We start from the raw sequence: 16460 nt of genomic DNA on the forward strand, positions 1-16460 counted from the left end.
TCTATGACTTTATGAATCTATGACTCGGTAACTTTATGACCTTATGACTATATGACTCGGTAGGTTTATGACTCTAGAACTCAATGACTCTATTACTCTGACTATGACTATGACAAGCCTTGATTAAAAACAAACTTCCAAAACCCCCGCAAACGGATTAAGCTGATTCAAAACAAACAAATCCAATCCCTAAAGTCCCCTAAATTTCTTTATCCGAAAGTCTGGTCCTTGTTTTAAAATTTCTCCATTAGTTAATTCTCTTGTCGCTAGCCATTGCGTTGGTCGTGTCATAATTTTCAAACAAAAATAATCCCAAAATTACCAGTCGCTGCCGCCAATTCTGTCCATATTTTTCCCTACAAAAAACTCACACAATGGCAGCGCAACTTTGATGAAATGTGCAAATTCCATTATATCCCGTTCCCAATCCCAAGGACATAATAGAGTGTCCCGCATAAAATATCTTCATTGCAGCGTGCAAATCCGTAAATGTATTCCATTGTTGTTTCAATTAGGCCTTAAATCTATCACCACCACCGCCTCGTCGCTTTTTCGCATCCTCTCTATCCTCTACGATTCGCGAGCATTCGCCATTTTGTGGCACTTAACCGTTGTTTCAAAATAACATCCCATCGAACATAATTCTAATTTGATTATGGAGAGCTTTCCATAATTTCGCTGTTAAACGCGTAAACGACTTTCTGCTCTGTCATCATCATCATTTCGAGGAGCCGAATCGCCAATACCAACGTTGACGACGACGACGATGAGAACGCCCCCACCCGCCCTCATGGGAATTCACAGAATTAAGTGATCCAATAGTCGTTTTTTGAATGAACAAGGGGGGTCTGTAGGTTTTGGGGATGAGATTGGAGGGGGCTTGACGGTGTGTGGTGGATTTTCTCTTGCAAAATGGAAATTTCAATTTAAATTCGTTGGCGGTAACGGCGGCGGCGGAAAATCGAACGACACACATAGCCAGGCCGAAAAACAACATTGAAACAAGTGCCAAAAACATGGAGGAAGCTAATGATCAGCTTTATGTGTGCCTCAATCCCAGAATAACAGAGCAGAGCAGTTCTCCTGGGTGGAATGTGCTGGGCTGAAGGTGGGACCATGTTAATTATTGTTGTAAGCTACATGGAGCGATAGTAATTAGACAAAAGTATTCTCGTTCGATTCCAAATGCTTTTTCCAAATGTTTTCTCTTGGGACAGTAGAGGAAGGGGCTGATATACTATTAACATCGCAGCTCATTCGGGAAGTTCTGGAAACGCGCCATCCAATCGACACATAGGCCATAATCCTTATTGCGGCAGCTGCAGCAGGAACAGTTGTAGTATATTATTGTGGCGACTTTTGGACCGTGCCTGGCGTTTAAATTTAGGATACCAGCGAGCTGTATATGGCTTTGCCAGAGCCGAAAAGTGGGACAATTAGACAAGCGGATTTGAATTTTAATTTCCTATTGCAACACAGCTATTGGCAGAGGGAGAGAGAGAGAGAGGTGGTGTGTGTGCTAAGAGATTAGACCTTAAAAGCCAGAATAGTTTAGGTTCTATCTGAACGGTGTGAAAACTTGTAGTGTGTCCTGGAACGATAGGTAAGAGAAAGTCGGTAAAAAAAAATTATTGTTAATTGATTTTACCTATTGTAAGTGGAATAACATTTTTCGGTATCCTGTTAAAATGCAAAACGTTACACTTGACCAAAAAACAAACATGGTTCTGCTAAGATGGTCCAATGTAAGGATAAGGGTTAAATATTCGATTTTTTGTGCGGAAAGCTGGAAAAATTTCAAAATATTATGAACCATTTTTTTTTTAAGATCCAAGAAGTGTACAATGTTCGACAAGTTCTAAAAAAGTAAAAGATTTGAAAGATGATATGTTACCTATTCATAGAGTACTAAATAAGCTAGGAAATGAAGTGACTTAAGTGATGTGACCTATTCACAATAGAGTCTGTGGAAATATCTCATTTTAAATTCGTATGGGTAATTATCTCAAGTGCCCTAGATCAAATAATCTATTAGTGATTTGAACCACAGTGGATATTTTTTAGAAAAATATTATAAATTTTAACAGCTTTACATCGGATCACACGGGTAGGTTATTATGACTCTGCGCCCGATTATTTCAAGTCCCTTACTTTGGCGGACAATTTGTGGCGGAATCAAAAAAAAAATTAATCTCATTAATTGTAGCTAATTGTCCAAAAAAATGCGAAATTAAAAATTTTTTTTTTGCAGAAATTTGAAGTAACCTAGATTAAGACGAAATCCAAAAACCTTTATTTTGTAGCTCGATTAGTTTTTTTGTTACTCAATATTGCGCTAAAGTAAGACCCAATTTCATATGCAACGGTCAAAATTTTAAAAAAAGTTGAATTTTTAAATTTTTTTCTTTTTTAGAAATTGTAAATAGAAATTTCTGAAATATTCAGAAATTTTTTCGAAACTTTGTAGAAACTTTTGGGTGAGGGCTGAAAGCATTTTAAGAAAAGCCTTCCTTAATCCTCCATCTTTTTTTCTTTAGAAGAAAAATCATAAAGACCAAGATTGTGAAAATTTGGTGTCTATGAAATAGTTTAGTTTACTTTTTAACACCGTTAAAATTGAGATAATTTGAGTAACCCGAAACTTTTTTGGATTAAAAATAATATTGGGGATGTGTGCCCAAAATGTCAGAAACTCTCTTAATAATTTAGATCACAACGAAATTTTTTGTTTTTGACTTTTTTTCTGCTATATTTATTTGATTTTTACTCTATAGGGCAAGTATTGGTTTCGTTTAAAAAAAAATTCGAGGTTTTAATCAAAACTAACATTACGAGAAAGTGGTTTTCGTCATGACGTCCGTCGGTCGGACGGCTGCAGCCTAAAGGGGTCGACGGATTTTATTGAAATTTGGTACAGATGATTTTTTCGTAATATTCAAGGTTGTTTTTTTTTTTTGTTTTTTAATATCTCGCTTAGAAAATATATATCCCATACAAAATTTTCGAATTATTGCAATTTTCTCAAAAACAGTTGTTCTAAAGATTTTCAAGTTTCAAAAAAGCAACAAAATAATTGAATCGTTTATTTTGAAAAGATTTTTGGCCAAATTTAGGTATCAACGGTTTTATGTTGGCCTTTGGGTTCTCCGTATCTTTACTAAGCAACAATCCAGTTTTTTGTTTTATCCTGAAAAGTTTTATAGAGTGGACCTACCTCCAGAGGCGGCGGAAGGGGTGTGCGGAGTGTGCCCCCGCACACGGCCCCGCGCTTGGTGGGGCCCCGCGAGAGCCAAATGAAAATGTCTCGGTAATAATAAATTTATAACAATCAAACAAAAAAGTAATTGAAATTGGCCTGTTTCCACTCGATTTCCATAACTGCATTGAGATGATTGGACACTTTTTGCAAAAGTACGAAAGAAAAAATATTTGTTTTTTTGGCAAGAAAAAGAAAATTAAACAATATAAGATTATTGTTTAACTTTTTTTTCTCAAGTGAAGCACATATTAAGTTAACCAAGCAACGTGGATTATCTAAAGATCTAAGATTCCCAATTTAATTTAAAACGTAATGAGCTAAAAAAAAAACAAAAACAATTCCCATTAGTCATTATAACTTCATTGAAAAACTTCCTACTAGATGATGAGAAAAGAACAAACAATAGGTCGGAAAACGTAGAATATAATCGCACAACTTTTTGAATATATCTTTCTGCATCTAGCAGGTAAAGCCCCTTGTTTTTTCCGGTCTCTTCTTCTTGTACTCAAAAGTTAACCATTGCACCGGTAAGCCCAGGAAAAGAAAAAGAAACTTGTTTTTTATAGAAATCAAAAACATGTGATTTTAAAAAACAATAGTTTAAAGAAAGAAACAAATCCCGGATTTATTTCCTTCTTCCTATATTTTGTATTTCAATTTAATATAGCAATGGCACTCTGCGATATTACAGGTTGTTTGAAAATTGTCAATTTTCAAATTTTAAAACTAACGTGAGACTAGCTTAACCACATTCTTAGAACCGTCAAATAAAGAAGTGCAGTTATTTGCGTTTTGCCAACAATAAGATGAGATGGTGATTTAATTGATATTTTTATATTCCAAAAAAGAAGCCGAGAACAAACTGGCGAAAACAAGAATTTTTACATTATAAAATAAATATACAATTTTAGAAAAGTAGAATTTACTCAAAAATGACTATGAAAAAAGCAATCAAGTGTTAGTTTTTATTAGTTTCTATATTTTGATGAAGAAAGTTTGATTTTTATTTTTTATTTAAATAGTCAAATTTTAGAAAATTTTAAATTTAATTTTTTCTGAAATTTGGAACGTAGATAAATAATTTCTGCAAAATTTCATACCAAATTCACTTAAAATAGTTTTTTTTTCCGAAAAATGTTTATAACGGTTTCTAACGATTTTGATTTTTTTTTCTATACAAATTCGCCTTAATAAATCAAATTGCTCAAATTTATTCAAGATTTTGTGAGGCACTGCAGCCACTGCAGAAACGTGGTAAAGTGCATTGTGCTTAAAGACGATATTGGTGTCAAATTAAAGGTAATGCCATCTTCTTCTCAAATTCAGATGTTTTCCGGGTCAAAGGTTGTCAGTTTCATAAAACAGCCTGTTTTGAGGTAAGAAGCAATGGAAGTGCGTTTTTTCATAAAGTCTTGTTTTTTGGTATGTTGGTCGACAGTTAAGGAATTATTTCACAATAAAATAAAAATAAGAGTCGTTAGCATTAAAATACAAAATGGTGTTTTGGAAAAAGCTTGATAGATTCTTAACAACGACCCAAAGTATATGCAAAACTACGAATAATTCAGGAAAAAGTCTCATATAATACGCTGTGCCCCTTTGAACTTATGGAGTTAAAAGGCAAATTTAATCTCAAATTAAAGCTAATAATGTCTACTTTTGAAAACCAGATTTCTTTTAAATTAGAAATTGGAACTTAGGTCATGCAGCCTGTTTTAAAGTTAGGAGCGTTTTTCATTTTCAGTAAATAAACTTCTTTATTGCTCCTCTAGTGATGTCATAAAAGAAATATAATTAAATCGTTATACGAAAATTATTATGTAAGTTTTTCTTCAAACAATGCAAAAAGTGACTTAGTCCACTTTCATAATAAGGGGCACAATTAATAATAACATTTGCATAACACCTTTTGTCTAATTTTTCCTTGTATTTTAATGATTTTAAAAATATTTTGTATAGATAAAAAAAAAATTCTTTGAAGAACGAATTAATTTTTTTTCTGATATGTACGTATTAGAGCGGACGACCACTGCAGAAACGTTCAACTCATCGAGCTAAAGAAAATTTCAAATGGGAAGTGAAAGACGGGTACCTATTAGTAGTTACGAAAACCACAGGTCTTCCCGTCCGCATCCTGGCACGATTGGCGTGGTAAAGTGCATTGTGCATCTCATAGAGTTAAAAGACGATATTGGTGTCAAATTAAAGGTGATATTGTCAGCAATCAAAATTCAGAGGTCTTCCGGGTGAAAGTCTGGCAGTTTTGTCATGCAGACCGTTTTAAGGTTAGAAGCGCTAAACAATAGTTTTTGGCTAAAGTCCTATTTTTGGTGGTGTTCGTGGAGAGTTAAGCATGAATATACTGTGAATTTTAATATTCTAAGGGAATTTGTTTAAATTCAGACACTTAGAAAATGTATGTCTCAGTAAGGGTACGACAGATCTAACTGATGAGCCCACTGTCGTACCTGGGCGAAACGCTTTATAAGCTTTTGGAGTTGAGGTCACTTGAACTTATAAATTGAATTTAACAAATCTTATTTTGTATAAAAAGTTTTAAAAATTAAAACAATTTGTAATTTATGAACAAGTTCGTGAGATCGAGTCGTGCATTTTGTTTTTCATCTACATTGAAATGAAACACCTTTAAGTTTGTTATAACAATTTTGAACTTGAACTTGGACGGAATATTTTTCAAAATGATAGTCCAAAATCATTTTCCTAGAGGCCCCGCAAATTTACTCCCGCACACGCCTCATTTTGGTCTAGCGCCGCCTCTGCCTACCACCTTTTAAAAATAAACGATTCCATTGATAGCTTAGCAGAGCTTTTAAGAAATAAATTCTCGAAAAAAGGCAGTACCTTTTTTTTGAGCATCAATGCAAAGTAAAACATCGAAATATCATTGTAATTAAGTACTAACAGGTACTCCAAATGTAAAAAAGGAATTATCCAACTGTTCAACACCAAAGTGAAACTAACCCCTTTTTCTTAAGAGACAAAAATTTATTAAGAAAAATAACAAATTTTATGATTAAACTAAGCGATGCGTCAATCTTTTAAACGTTTTTATTCCTCAAAAAAAAAAAAAAAAAATATTAATACCTCACCACAATGAAATGCGTGCGTCTGATGAATGATATTATTATTTAATCTCCACTCTTGCACTTTGTGGCAAACCACTATACGACGCGTTGCATTCTCCAAAATGCAATTAAATCGTCGAGTCGAGATGCAGTGAGTTCGAGAATTAAGTGTATAATTATCCCATTCATCCACAGTGGCCAGCAAAAACATATTAAATATTAAAACCCTCATATTTGTCATAGGCCTTGGGCAATGTAGATATATACGGTTTGCTGCACGAGTGGCAGGTCCCCTGGGGAGCTGCGACAATTGACAGAGAGCTACCACCAAAGCTAAAACCATTATAACCTCTCTTTGCAATCCACCCAACAAAATCTCGCCCTCTTTCTCCCTCCGCCACCACACTGTCAATAATTCAAGAGTGTAAAACACTCGAAATTGAGTCGAGTATCTTCTTCATTTTCTGGGCTGTAATTACCCACATTAATGTTCATCGATAAAAACGACACGTTAGCCCAGCCAAATATCTGCAATTACAGATCACTTGCAATGGGTTATTACAAGCACTTGTCGGTTTCGTCCCGTGTCCTGTTTGGTTGTTGTTCCATTCGTGACCGTAATCATGCTTCGTGATGTTGCAATGAAATTTAACGACAAATCACAGGGTTGGATTTTATCAATCCACTAGTAATAAAATGGTAAGTGTCAAAGGGGCCCCCCGTTTCTTTACGGGCCTCATGATGGCTGATAAATGGAACTTACCAGTCGTGGAAGCTTGCGCAATATCATTAAGAACGTTCTGTTGTTCAGAGAATTTTAGGGGTACTCAACTAAAAAATTTGCTTCTATAAAGCTTTACAGATGTTAAACAATTGCTTTTGTAAGGCTTTATAGAATCAAAATTGTTATTTGAGAGGCAAATGTAGATTTAAGTCTGGCGCTTTGAAACGGGCCTTGGGAGACACACTTTTATTAGCTTCCAATTTTTTTAAGTTATGACCAAAAGGCTCCCCATACCTCAATCCACCCCTGTTTAATTGACATAACTCGAGACGGGAGGGAAACGATGAATCGGAGTTAGTAAGAAATCATTTACGGGTGTGACGCGAGACCATTTTGTGTATGCAATTGCACCTGAACTGCCGTGTGCAGTTATATTTCTCGCGCTACTGCCGCCTGACCGCTCACTGCCACTGCACCGTTTGTCTATCGCAGACAATTATAACCGACATAAAGTCAATTATTAACTTAAACGAAGTGCAGTGCCCGATTAGCTGGTCAATTAATCGTTGTCGTCCCCACAGATGTCTCTCCTAATATTATATCTTTCTCTCTCTGTCTCTCTCGAGTCAAAACTATATAATTACTATTTCCCCAGAGTTTATAATACGGACTTGGTTGGAATCTGGATACATTTATTACCTACAGAAAAACCAACTTAATTCAACTGTGAGAGGTGATGCTGATGGTTGTCTCGTAACGTAAACGTAATTAAAATTCTCCACGCTGTTGCGTTGTATGTTGCAACAGATTAACGGCTCGCTGGTATAAAAGCTAGCCACAAAGTGTGGAACATTACCTACTTAGTGACAGTTCGATGTGACATTTGTAAAATAATCTTGACGAGTTGTTATTTGGACACTCGCTCAGTCTTAGTTAGAAGCTTAGAAAAATGTCACCTCGGATAAAAAATGAAAGTTAAATATTTACCAAGTTGAGATGCACTACTTGTGACAGAATGGTACAAAAAAAAGTGTTGCAGGACAAGTTTTTTGTTTTTATTTATAATTTGCTAGACAAGAGACACGCAAGGATCGATCAGAAAAGTATCAGTTTCACACGATATGGTTTATAGCACGCAATATAGAGAAGGGGAACACGTGTTTGAATTGGCCAAGTTATAAGACCAAAGCATGGTTAATAGAAGTTAGAATTCATTTAACAAGTATTTATGTCAAACGACAACGTTTGAATGGTTAAATAGTTTTCGTTGATTACATTTTTTACGAAACTTTCGATTTTATTTTATTGAAAAGCTCAATGATCTGGAAAAATCGATTCCCAAGGACAAGGGGTTCGATTAAAATATTATGGAACCAAATCTTTTAGAATGCAAATAATAGATTGATGCAAGCTCCGGAAACTGGTTACACTGAAATAGAGTTTTTCTATGGCTGAATGAATGCAGATATCCGCTCAATCGTCTCCCAATAAATAAATAAAATCCTATAATTTTTTTCAGATTTTTGTCTATAAAACTTACTCGCCCTGTATCATAGTCAAATTCTTGCATTTGGACTTTGCGTCTGATTCTTTGATTATTCTCAAATTATCTCATTTACGACTTCATCGATTTTAAAGAAATTATCAAAAATACATATATTCTTGAACTACAAAAAAATCTAAAAGAAAATCCATTTTTTAGTATCTTTGACGTTTATTACACTTTTTTCAAGATTTCTCAAAAACGGCTCAAAGAATTTTTTGTAAATTACGTCAACACGATAAGCTATAATAATGCTGCATATTAAAAATTTTAAGAAGTGGTTTGATTTGCTTGTAAGGAAGGAATTTAAAACACTTAGGTATACAAATTTTTAATATGCAACATTCTTTCAACAATGTATATAAACATGTTGAAGAAATTTGCAAAAAATTAAAATAAAAAAAAAAAAGAAAAAAGATCTTATGTTCACTCAGGTCCGGAATTTTTACTTAAGATACTTATCTAAATAACAAGAATCACCAGGAAACAAACTTGTGGCTTTTTCGCGTACTTCCTAGTTGGCTAAACACATAAAGTCCATATATTAATTGGGTCCGAACAAAATAAAGATGTTGGGCCCCCAAAAAAACCTTAATACAAATTAATAATACTTCTATTTCAAATCACCTGCAGGACTGTGTAGTTGATCTTTTGAGACCATTTATAAACACGGATGTCATCTTCTGTCAACTTTCATTTCAGCGGGTCAAGACAATAAATATGGTTTTGTTGCTAGTAAACAAGTAGGTACTTTTTCAAGGGTCACCATATGGGTCTCTCCACAAGGCTTTTTCAAGTCTATTACTTTGGCGGGCACTTTGTAGTGGAATCAAAAAATGTCCATCTCAAGTTTAATTCTTGTTTGTTGACCAAACATTAATTTTGTAGGTATCTACTATCTACCTACCTTCTGTAAATCATTTTTTATTTCAATTTTAAATTCAAAAAAAGCACTTCTAGTTTTCTGAAGACAATGGAGTAATTTGGAAAAATATATCTTTTTTTATTTTTTTCAGTAATTGTATCTTTTCAAAGCATAATTTTTGGCTCAAACCCTAAATTTGTATCCCGAACACTTTATTAAATATTCACAGTTATATTTATTAGATTTTAGTCTACTTAGACACTGCTTAACTTTTTTTCAAAAAGTGGGAAGTATGCTTTATTTAATACAAATAAATAACACACTATTCGAGGTTAACACAATCTATACCTAAACACAAGTTTGGCAGCTATTAGACAATAGCAAACATGATTTTTGAACACATTTTTCAAAATTTAAGCAGTTGATTAAATTTAAGCAACGTTTATAAATAAAAGCCTCAAGGTTTTAAAAATAGCTCAAAGCTACAATTAAATTAAAGTTATACAAATTTTTCGTACAAAAATTTTCCTTAAAATTCTTTAAACGAAGACAGATACCCAATAACGGTTCAAAAAATATTGTTTTTCAAAATCTTAAGGGCAAACAAAAAAACAATTATTTTAAATAAGTATTTTAAGAAAGCTCTCATTTTTTTAATGAATAATTGTTGTTTCAACTAAAAATTTATCTTATATTATTATTGAATGTGAATTATATTTAAATGAACAAAAAAAATGATTACAAATCTAAAAAAAAAAAAAACTAACAAATTAAATAGATACTAGTAACAATATTCAATAATTTTTTTTAATTTCCCTATTCTTAAAATAAAACCACAAATGTTCACCAACAAACACTACAATTGACAACGCCAATCCCACAGCTAAACAACAAGCAGGAAATACCAAATGCTGCAATTGCAATGGCTTATGCACATCCCCATCATAGTCATAGTCAAATTTTTCCCATCTTTTCATTACGTTATTGATAAGAAATGCAGGAAAATCCGATTCCCATTTTTCTAGCAAACCAGTTTCAGCTATTTCAACAATCATTTGATCCAAATACTCTTTAAATGGTGAATATTGTGGCATCAAAAATCCAACATAATATTTTACAATATCTTCTTTGCAAACATGAAATATTGGTCTCTGTCCAAGAGCTTGAATTTTTTCAAGAACAGTTATTCCATCTTTATAAAGTGCTAATGCATAATTGGGATTGACTCTGGGATATACGTAACTATCATATTCTGGAGTGCTAACTGGCTTAATAATTTTATCCAAGACTTTTGGATAGACAGTATTGAACTCTTTTAAAGATTCAAATTGATGATCAATAATTAAAACTGGAATATTGTTGTCCACTAATTCTTGGATTGTGTCATACTGTTTTACCGGAATGAAGACTGTTAAAAACGATGACAAGTAGATTACGTAGATGTTGCTAATAATAAAAGCAAACACTGAGACTTGAGCATACAGCCGATAGGCGTAAGTAGTTGGTTGTTCAGGACCCTGGTCTAGTAAAATGAGAAATACTTGACTAAAACTGGTCCAAACATCTGTTTTTGAATTGGTTAAAGCCTTCAAAATTATATCGACTAAGGTTATGTAGGCTATTGTTCCTATAATACAAATCCATACGCCGCTAGAAAAGGGTCTCACAAAATATTCAGCTGGATTAACAAAATCATTTCGAACCATCACAATGGAATATTTCAGCAAACTCAAAGATGGACTGAACGATACATTTTCCATGTTTTGAACTATTAACATATTTATGTCGATTTCATTGTTCCTTGTTAGTTCGAGGGCTAATGTCGCATTTTCATCGAGGTTGGTAACAGTAAAAGTTGCATTGTGCCTTCTGATGAATTGTTCGAATTGTTCACCAAAAGTTCCAGTAAATCGTGTATTTCCCTTCTTATCTAAGTTCGAAAATATTTTTGGCATTTCTTGTCGAGAAACTGTTCGAATGCTATAGCCATTTAAATCTCGCCAAGAATTTGGAAGTACTTCATTGTTAGAAATTAGTTTGACTTGATTTTCATCAAATTCGAAGGGAAAATATGCATAAGATTTATCATCGATGTTTCCAAAAATTCTTGAGAACTTATTTTCGTAAAAATATTTGAAATAGTTTTTGAGATTGTCAATACTGTCCGTGGAAATTATAACAAACCTTCGAATCGTCAGAATTGAAATTAAATTATCGAATTGTAAGGAGTTTTCTGCAGAAATTCGTATTACCAAAACGATATTAGCCATATTTTCAAGTTTTTGAAATTTAATTCGATTGGTATATTCGACAATCATCACCGATTTTTGTGGATGGGTTTTTACAAAATCACTTAAAAATTCTCTGTCCATTTCGACAAAACACAATGCAGGATAGTTGTTTTCTTGAAACACTTTTTCGATGAGTTCAGTTAATCCAAATTTATTTGACATTACCGAAAAAGGTTTCAATAATAAAAATAAGAACAAAAACAAATTCCACAATACCATCTTTATTGGGAGTAACTTCAAGGTAAGGAATAATAAATTGCACTGTCAAAATTATTTGAAGATTCTTTGCTTTATAAACTCTTTAGCTGATTGCGTGGGTAGATAATTAATTTATTTAATAAAAAAAAAAAAAAATTAAAAGGCTATTTGGCAACATTCCAAGTCCATCAAAAATTCACAGAGGCTTATTAGAGTTTAGTTATGAATCCAATTAAATGCAAATTGCATGAAACGTGCATGACTACATGCATAATAATATTTAACATTTCCGAACATTGGTATCACAATGTATCCATAAGTTAAGTATTGCTTATTAAAAAAGCAACTTAATAGATGTTAATAAAATGTGCAGAGAAATCCATTTTTTGAGCACGTGTCGAAGTCTCTTTTTGGAATAACCTCTTCCGTGGGTCTCAAAAATATATCCGATATTACTTAGTATGTTTTATCGACAGGACCGAAAGATTTCTGTAAGACATCTGATTTTTAATATGAAGGTCTAGAGATAAGAGTTACAAGATAACCTATAGGGGAGAAGGGGGTACATTTGACACTTAGTTTTTAAAGGTCTGTATTTTCGAAAACTGTTAATGTTTTCCAATGTTTTGAAGAACATTACAACATTTAAAAAAATTATGTTTTCTAGAAAAAGTCATTTTGTCAAAAGTGCCCCGATCCCGGGGATTAAACCCCACATCGTGTGCATTACATTTTTAAAACTTTCAGCGGATCTTACTCGTCTATTATTTAATTAGAAAAAAATACATTTTTGGTTTTAAACAATCTACTCAACAATATAACGAAAAAAATAAATCAAACAATTTATTTTCTAAAAAGAAGAAGAAAAAACAAAAAACCATAAAATATTTCAAAAAATCTCTCCATTTAAATCTTAATCAAAATTAATCGATGTCGATTTACTTTTAAAAAATTTATTAAATAAATAATTCCCCAAAATCAACTTAAAAATGTGCCCCAATTGCAAAAGTCAAAGGTGCCCCGAAGGAGCTTCATAACTGTTTTTCTTTTTTTTTTCAATAACTAATACTATTTTTTACAAAGCTGGTTTTAATTTACTTAACTTGAAGCATAGTGCTATCAAAATATTGATTCAGCATTGAAAAAACTTTTTATTAGGTTCAGAAATCGCTTACATACTGGTGGTCAAAAATAAGATCAGAAATACAGAAAACACGTGGTACTCCGCGAAAAGTTAATGAAAGACTGCAAAATTTCGCAAAATTTCTTTAAATCAAACTAAGCTTCTTTCTTCATCCAAACTATTGTTAATTAAGGGCACGATCATACCGAAAAACGCAAAGTCAAAAGTGCCCCGGTGTCAAATGTACCCCCGCTTACCCTATTACGACCGGAGAGCATGAGTAGTCGCATAGTCATCAGTAGTTCCTATCACTCAGCTGGACATATTGTCCAAGATCCGGCAGGATTTTTATGGGACAAGGGATTGGAATGTCCCCTCAATAGAACTGTTTAACCTGACGGTTTTTGAAATTGTTATTTTTCAAAGTTGTTCCAGGTTTTTCCCCGATATGTTCCAGAATGTTTCAAATTTTTTTTTTTTTAATGGGGGTTTTAGAGCCAAAAAACCGTTTTTGACCTAGCCAGCCTTTTTTCGAAAATTTAAAAAGTTTAAAAAGTTGTTCCGAACAATGTTCCAAATTTTTGGACCTCTTAGATCAATATTTTGAAAGTTAGGGGGAAAAAACAAAACAATTTTAGTCCCCCTTTTTTTGATTTATTAAGTTTTTGTATTTTTTTATAACTTTCAAAAAATGTTCTAACCATTGTTCCAAAAAATTGAGGTCCTAAAATTTGTATTTTTAAAGATATAGCTTTCGAAACTTTTTTTGCAAAAAACTAAAAAAAAACTTTTCCAATTACCTATTATTTTCCAAATTTTTGCTTTTCTAAAATCAAAGACTTAACCATACATACATAATTTTGAGTGAGTTTCAGTGTTCTACAGGAAGAGTATCAACTCGAAAATGCCCCCTTTTTCGAAAAATAAAATTCCAGAAAATGTTCCATTAATATTTCTTAAGCCAAACCAAAAATCATGAAGAAAAACAAAGAACTAGGCATTAAACCAGAGATCAGAAATAAATCTCAACCTTTTGAAAGGTTCCTTAATATAACTCTTATTTGTCGCCATTTTCAATAAAGGTCATAAAATAACCTTTATTTTTAAAAAAGAAAAATTTCGGTCAAGGTCTGAGAGAAACCTTTATTTTGTATTTTTTTATGTGAGATTTATCGCTGAGAAAAAAAAATAAATCTCATCTGCAAATGTATAAATTCCTTTCCTAGAGACATGGGAGTGGTGCCATATGAAAGCTTATATTCTCAGCTACCCGATACTGCTATAATCGGGTTTTTGGATTTTTTTTTTCAAAATTCCGTAAAAATCGCGTTTGAAAGTTGGGGTAAAATTTTTTTTCGAAAAATCCCCGAATCTTTGAACGTTCTTGGAAGCTCAACAGCTTAAGAGCAATTTTTGGGAGTTATGCCAAATGATAGCTTGTGTCATGGGCCTACGCTTTGCACATTGTCAGATTTAAAAAAAAATCATCTTCCATGTTAAACTGCCACATCATGCCTATTTTTTCAGAATCGGCATTTACTTTTTTTTACCTTTAAGTTCTCCCTGTGTGAAAACGCGTCCACCTACAGGAATGGGAGTTGTACCCAAATTTAGGTTAGAGCCCCCGCTACCTTTTGGCATCAAAAATTTTTTTTCATTTTTTTTTTTTTTTCAAAATTTCGAGATATAGCCGTTTGAAGATATAGCGAAAACGCTTCTGGAAGCTGAACGCTTTAACCTAGATATTAGAACATCGGTCTCCTGAAATATTCGAAATTGCATTGGTTGTGCTTGTCGTCCCAGCGCAGCGACTCAAATCACAGTGGAAAACACATTATCGTCTTCAGATTTTACTTTAAACGAAAAGAGATATAATCTTGGGTGTAAGGAATTTTGAGAGTCTATTTAGTGGGCTGGGGTCGAAATTCTGTATGTTGCAAAGTTCTGTATTCAAAATACTGTATGCCAAAATGCTGTATGTCAAAATTCTGTATGTGCAAAATGCTGTATGAGCAAAATTCTGAAAGTCATAATTCTGTACAGCAAAATTCTGGTTGGTCAAAATACTGTATTTCAAAATTCTGTACATCAAAATTCTGTATTTCAAAATTCTGTACATCAAAATTCTGTATTTCAAAATTCTGTAAAAATGCTGTAAAAAATATCGTTTTGATAATGTAAAAAAGTGCGCGCGCACTTTTTAAATTTTCGAAAAAAGGTCAAAAACGGTTTTTTGGCTCTAAAACCCCCATTTTTCAAAAAAAAATTTGGAACATTCTGGAACATATCGGGGAAAAACCTGGAACAACTTTGAAAAATAACAATTTCAAAAACCGTCAGGTTAAACAGTTCTATTGAGGGGACATTCCAATCCCTTGTCCCATAAAAATCCTGACGGATCTTGGACAATATGTCCAGCTGTAGGAACAAAATTCTGAAAGTCAAAATTTTGTATAGCAAAATTCTGGGTGGTCAAAATACTGTATTTCAAAATTCTGTACATCAAAATTCTGTATTTCAAAATATTATCAAAACGATAAATTTTACAGCATTTTTACAGAATTTTGACATACAGTATTTTGCCGTACAGAATTTTACAAAACAGAATTTTGCAAGTCAGTATTTTGTTCATACAGTATTTTGACGTACAGAATTTTGTATTTACAGTATAATGATGTACAGAATTATGGTCTTACAGTATTTTGACCCTACAGAATTTTGTCGTACAGAATTTTGACAAGCAGAATTATGACCCGCTCCCTCTATTTTTAGTTCATACATTATTTAATACATAAACTTAGAAAAAACATCCTTTTCCAATTTATTTTTGCAATATTCTTGACATATTCGAAATTTTCCATTGAATTGACCATTTTTGATTTATTTTCAGCAAAAACAGTTAAAGGTTGACCTTTTCCATTTATTTTTTTTGTAAAAATCTCAACAATTGAGAGATATTTAAAAAAAATAAAAAAATAAATCTCAAACCTTAACCGAAACTATTTAAAGTAATGTGGTAACTCTAATAGAGAAACTGATTGAAAATAAAGGTTGACTGTTATTTCTAGTCTCTGCATTAAACTAAAAAAAAAAACGATTTAATTAAGCACTTGTCACAATTTTGCGCCCCTTTTGAAAATTTAAAAATCCAAAACTTAAAACAAAATGATCTTCTGATTCTTTTTAAATATATTCTGTTTCAAAGATTATTTCAAGTCCCAAAATTTTTAAAAACATATATGTACATTAGGGTGTCCGTTATTTTCCAAAGTGATGTTTTCGGGGGGTGACACCCCCCAGATCGAAAGTTTAGGGCCTAAATACGGGGAATTTTGCAAAATCAAATTTTTTGGAGGTCATTAACCCGTGCC

The 16460-nt window shown here is 32.7% G+C and overlaps 2 protein-coding genes across 2 annotated transcripts in view; one reads left to right on the top strand and one right to left on the bottom strand.

Annotated features, from left to right (window-relative positions):
- LOC129908198 (dolichyl-diphosphooligosaccharide--protein glycosyltransferase 48 kDa subunit) overlaps positions 1-16460 on the top strand; it is a 383207-nt gene that overhangs the window by 22098 nt on the left and 344649 nt on the right. The gene's annotated exons all lie outside the window — the stretch shown is intronic.
- On the bottom strand, positions 10272-11432 carry LOC129909746 (uncharacterized). Its single transcript, XM_055986818.1, has one exon. It carries the CDS (start codon positions 11430-11432, stop codon positions 10272-10274), a length of 1161 nt encoding a protein of 386 aa, XP_055842793.1.

Source organism: Episyrphus balteatus, chromosome 2 (assembly GCF_945859705.1).
Source record: "Episyrphus balteatus chromosome 2, idEpiBalt1.1, whole genome shotgun sequence".
NCBI lineage: Eukaryota > Metazoa > Arthropoda > Insecta > Diptera > Syrphidae > Episyrphus > Episyrphus balteatus.

Excerpts from the sequence above, each read along its gene's own strand:
- LOC129909746 (XM_055986818.1), bottom strand. The coding sequence starts at position 11,432 with ATGCCAAAAATATTTTCGAACTTAGATAAGAAGGGAAATACACGATTT.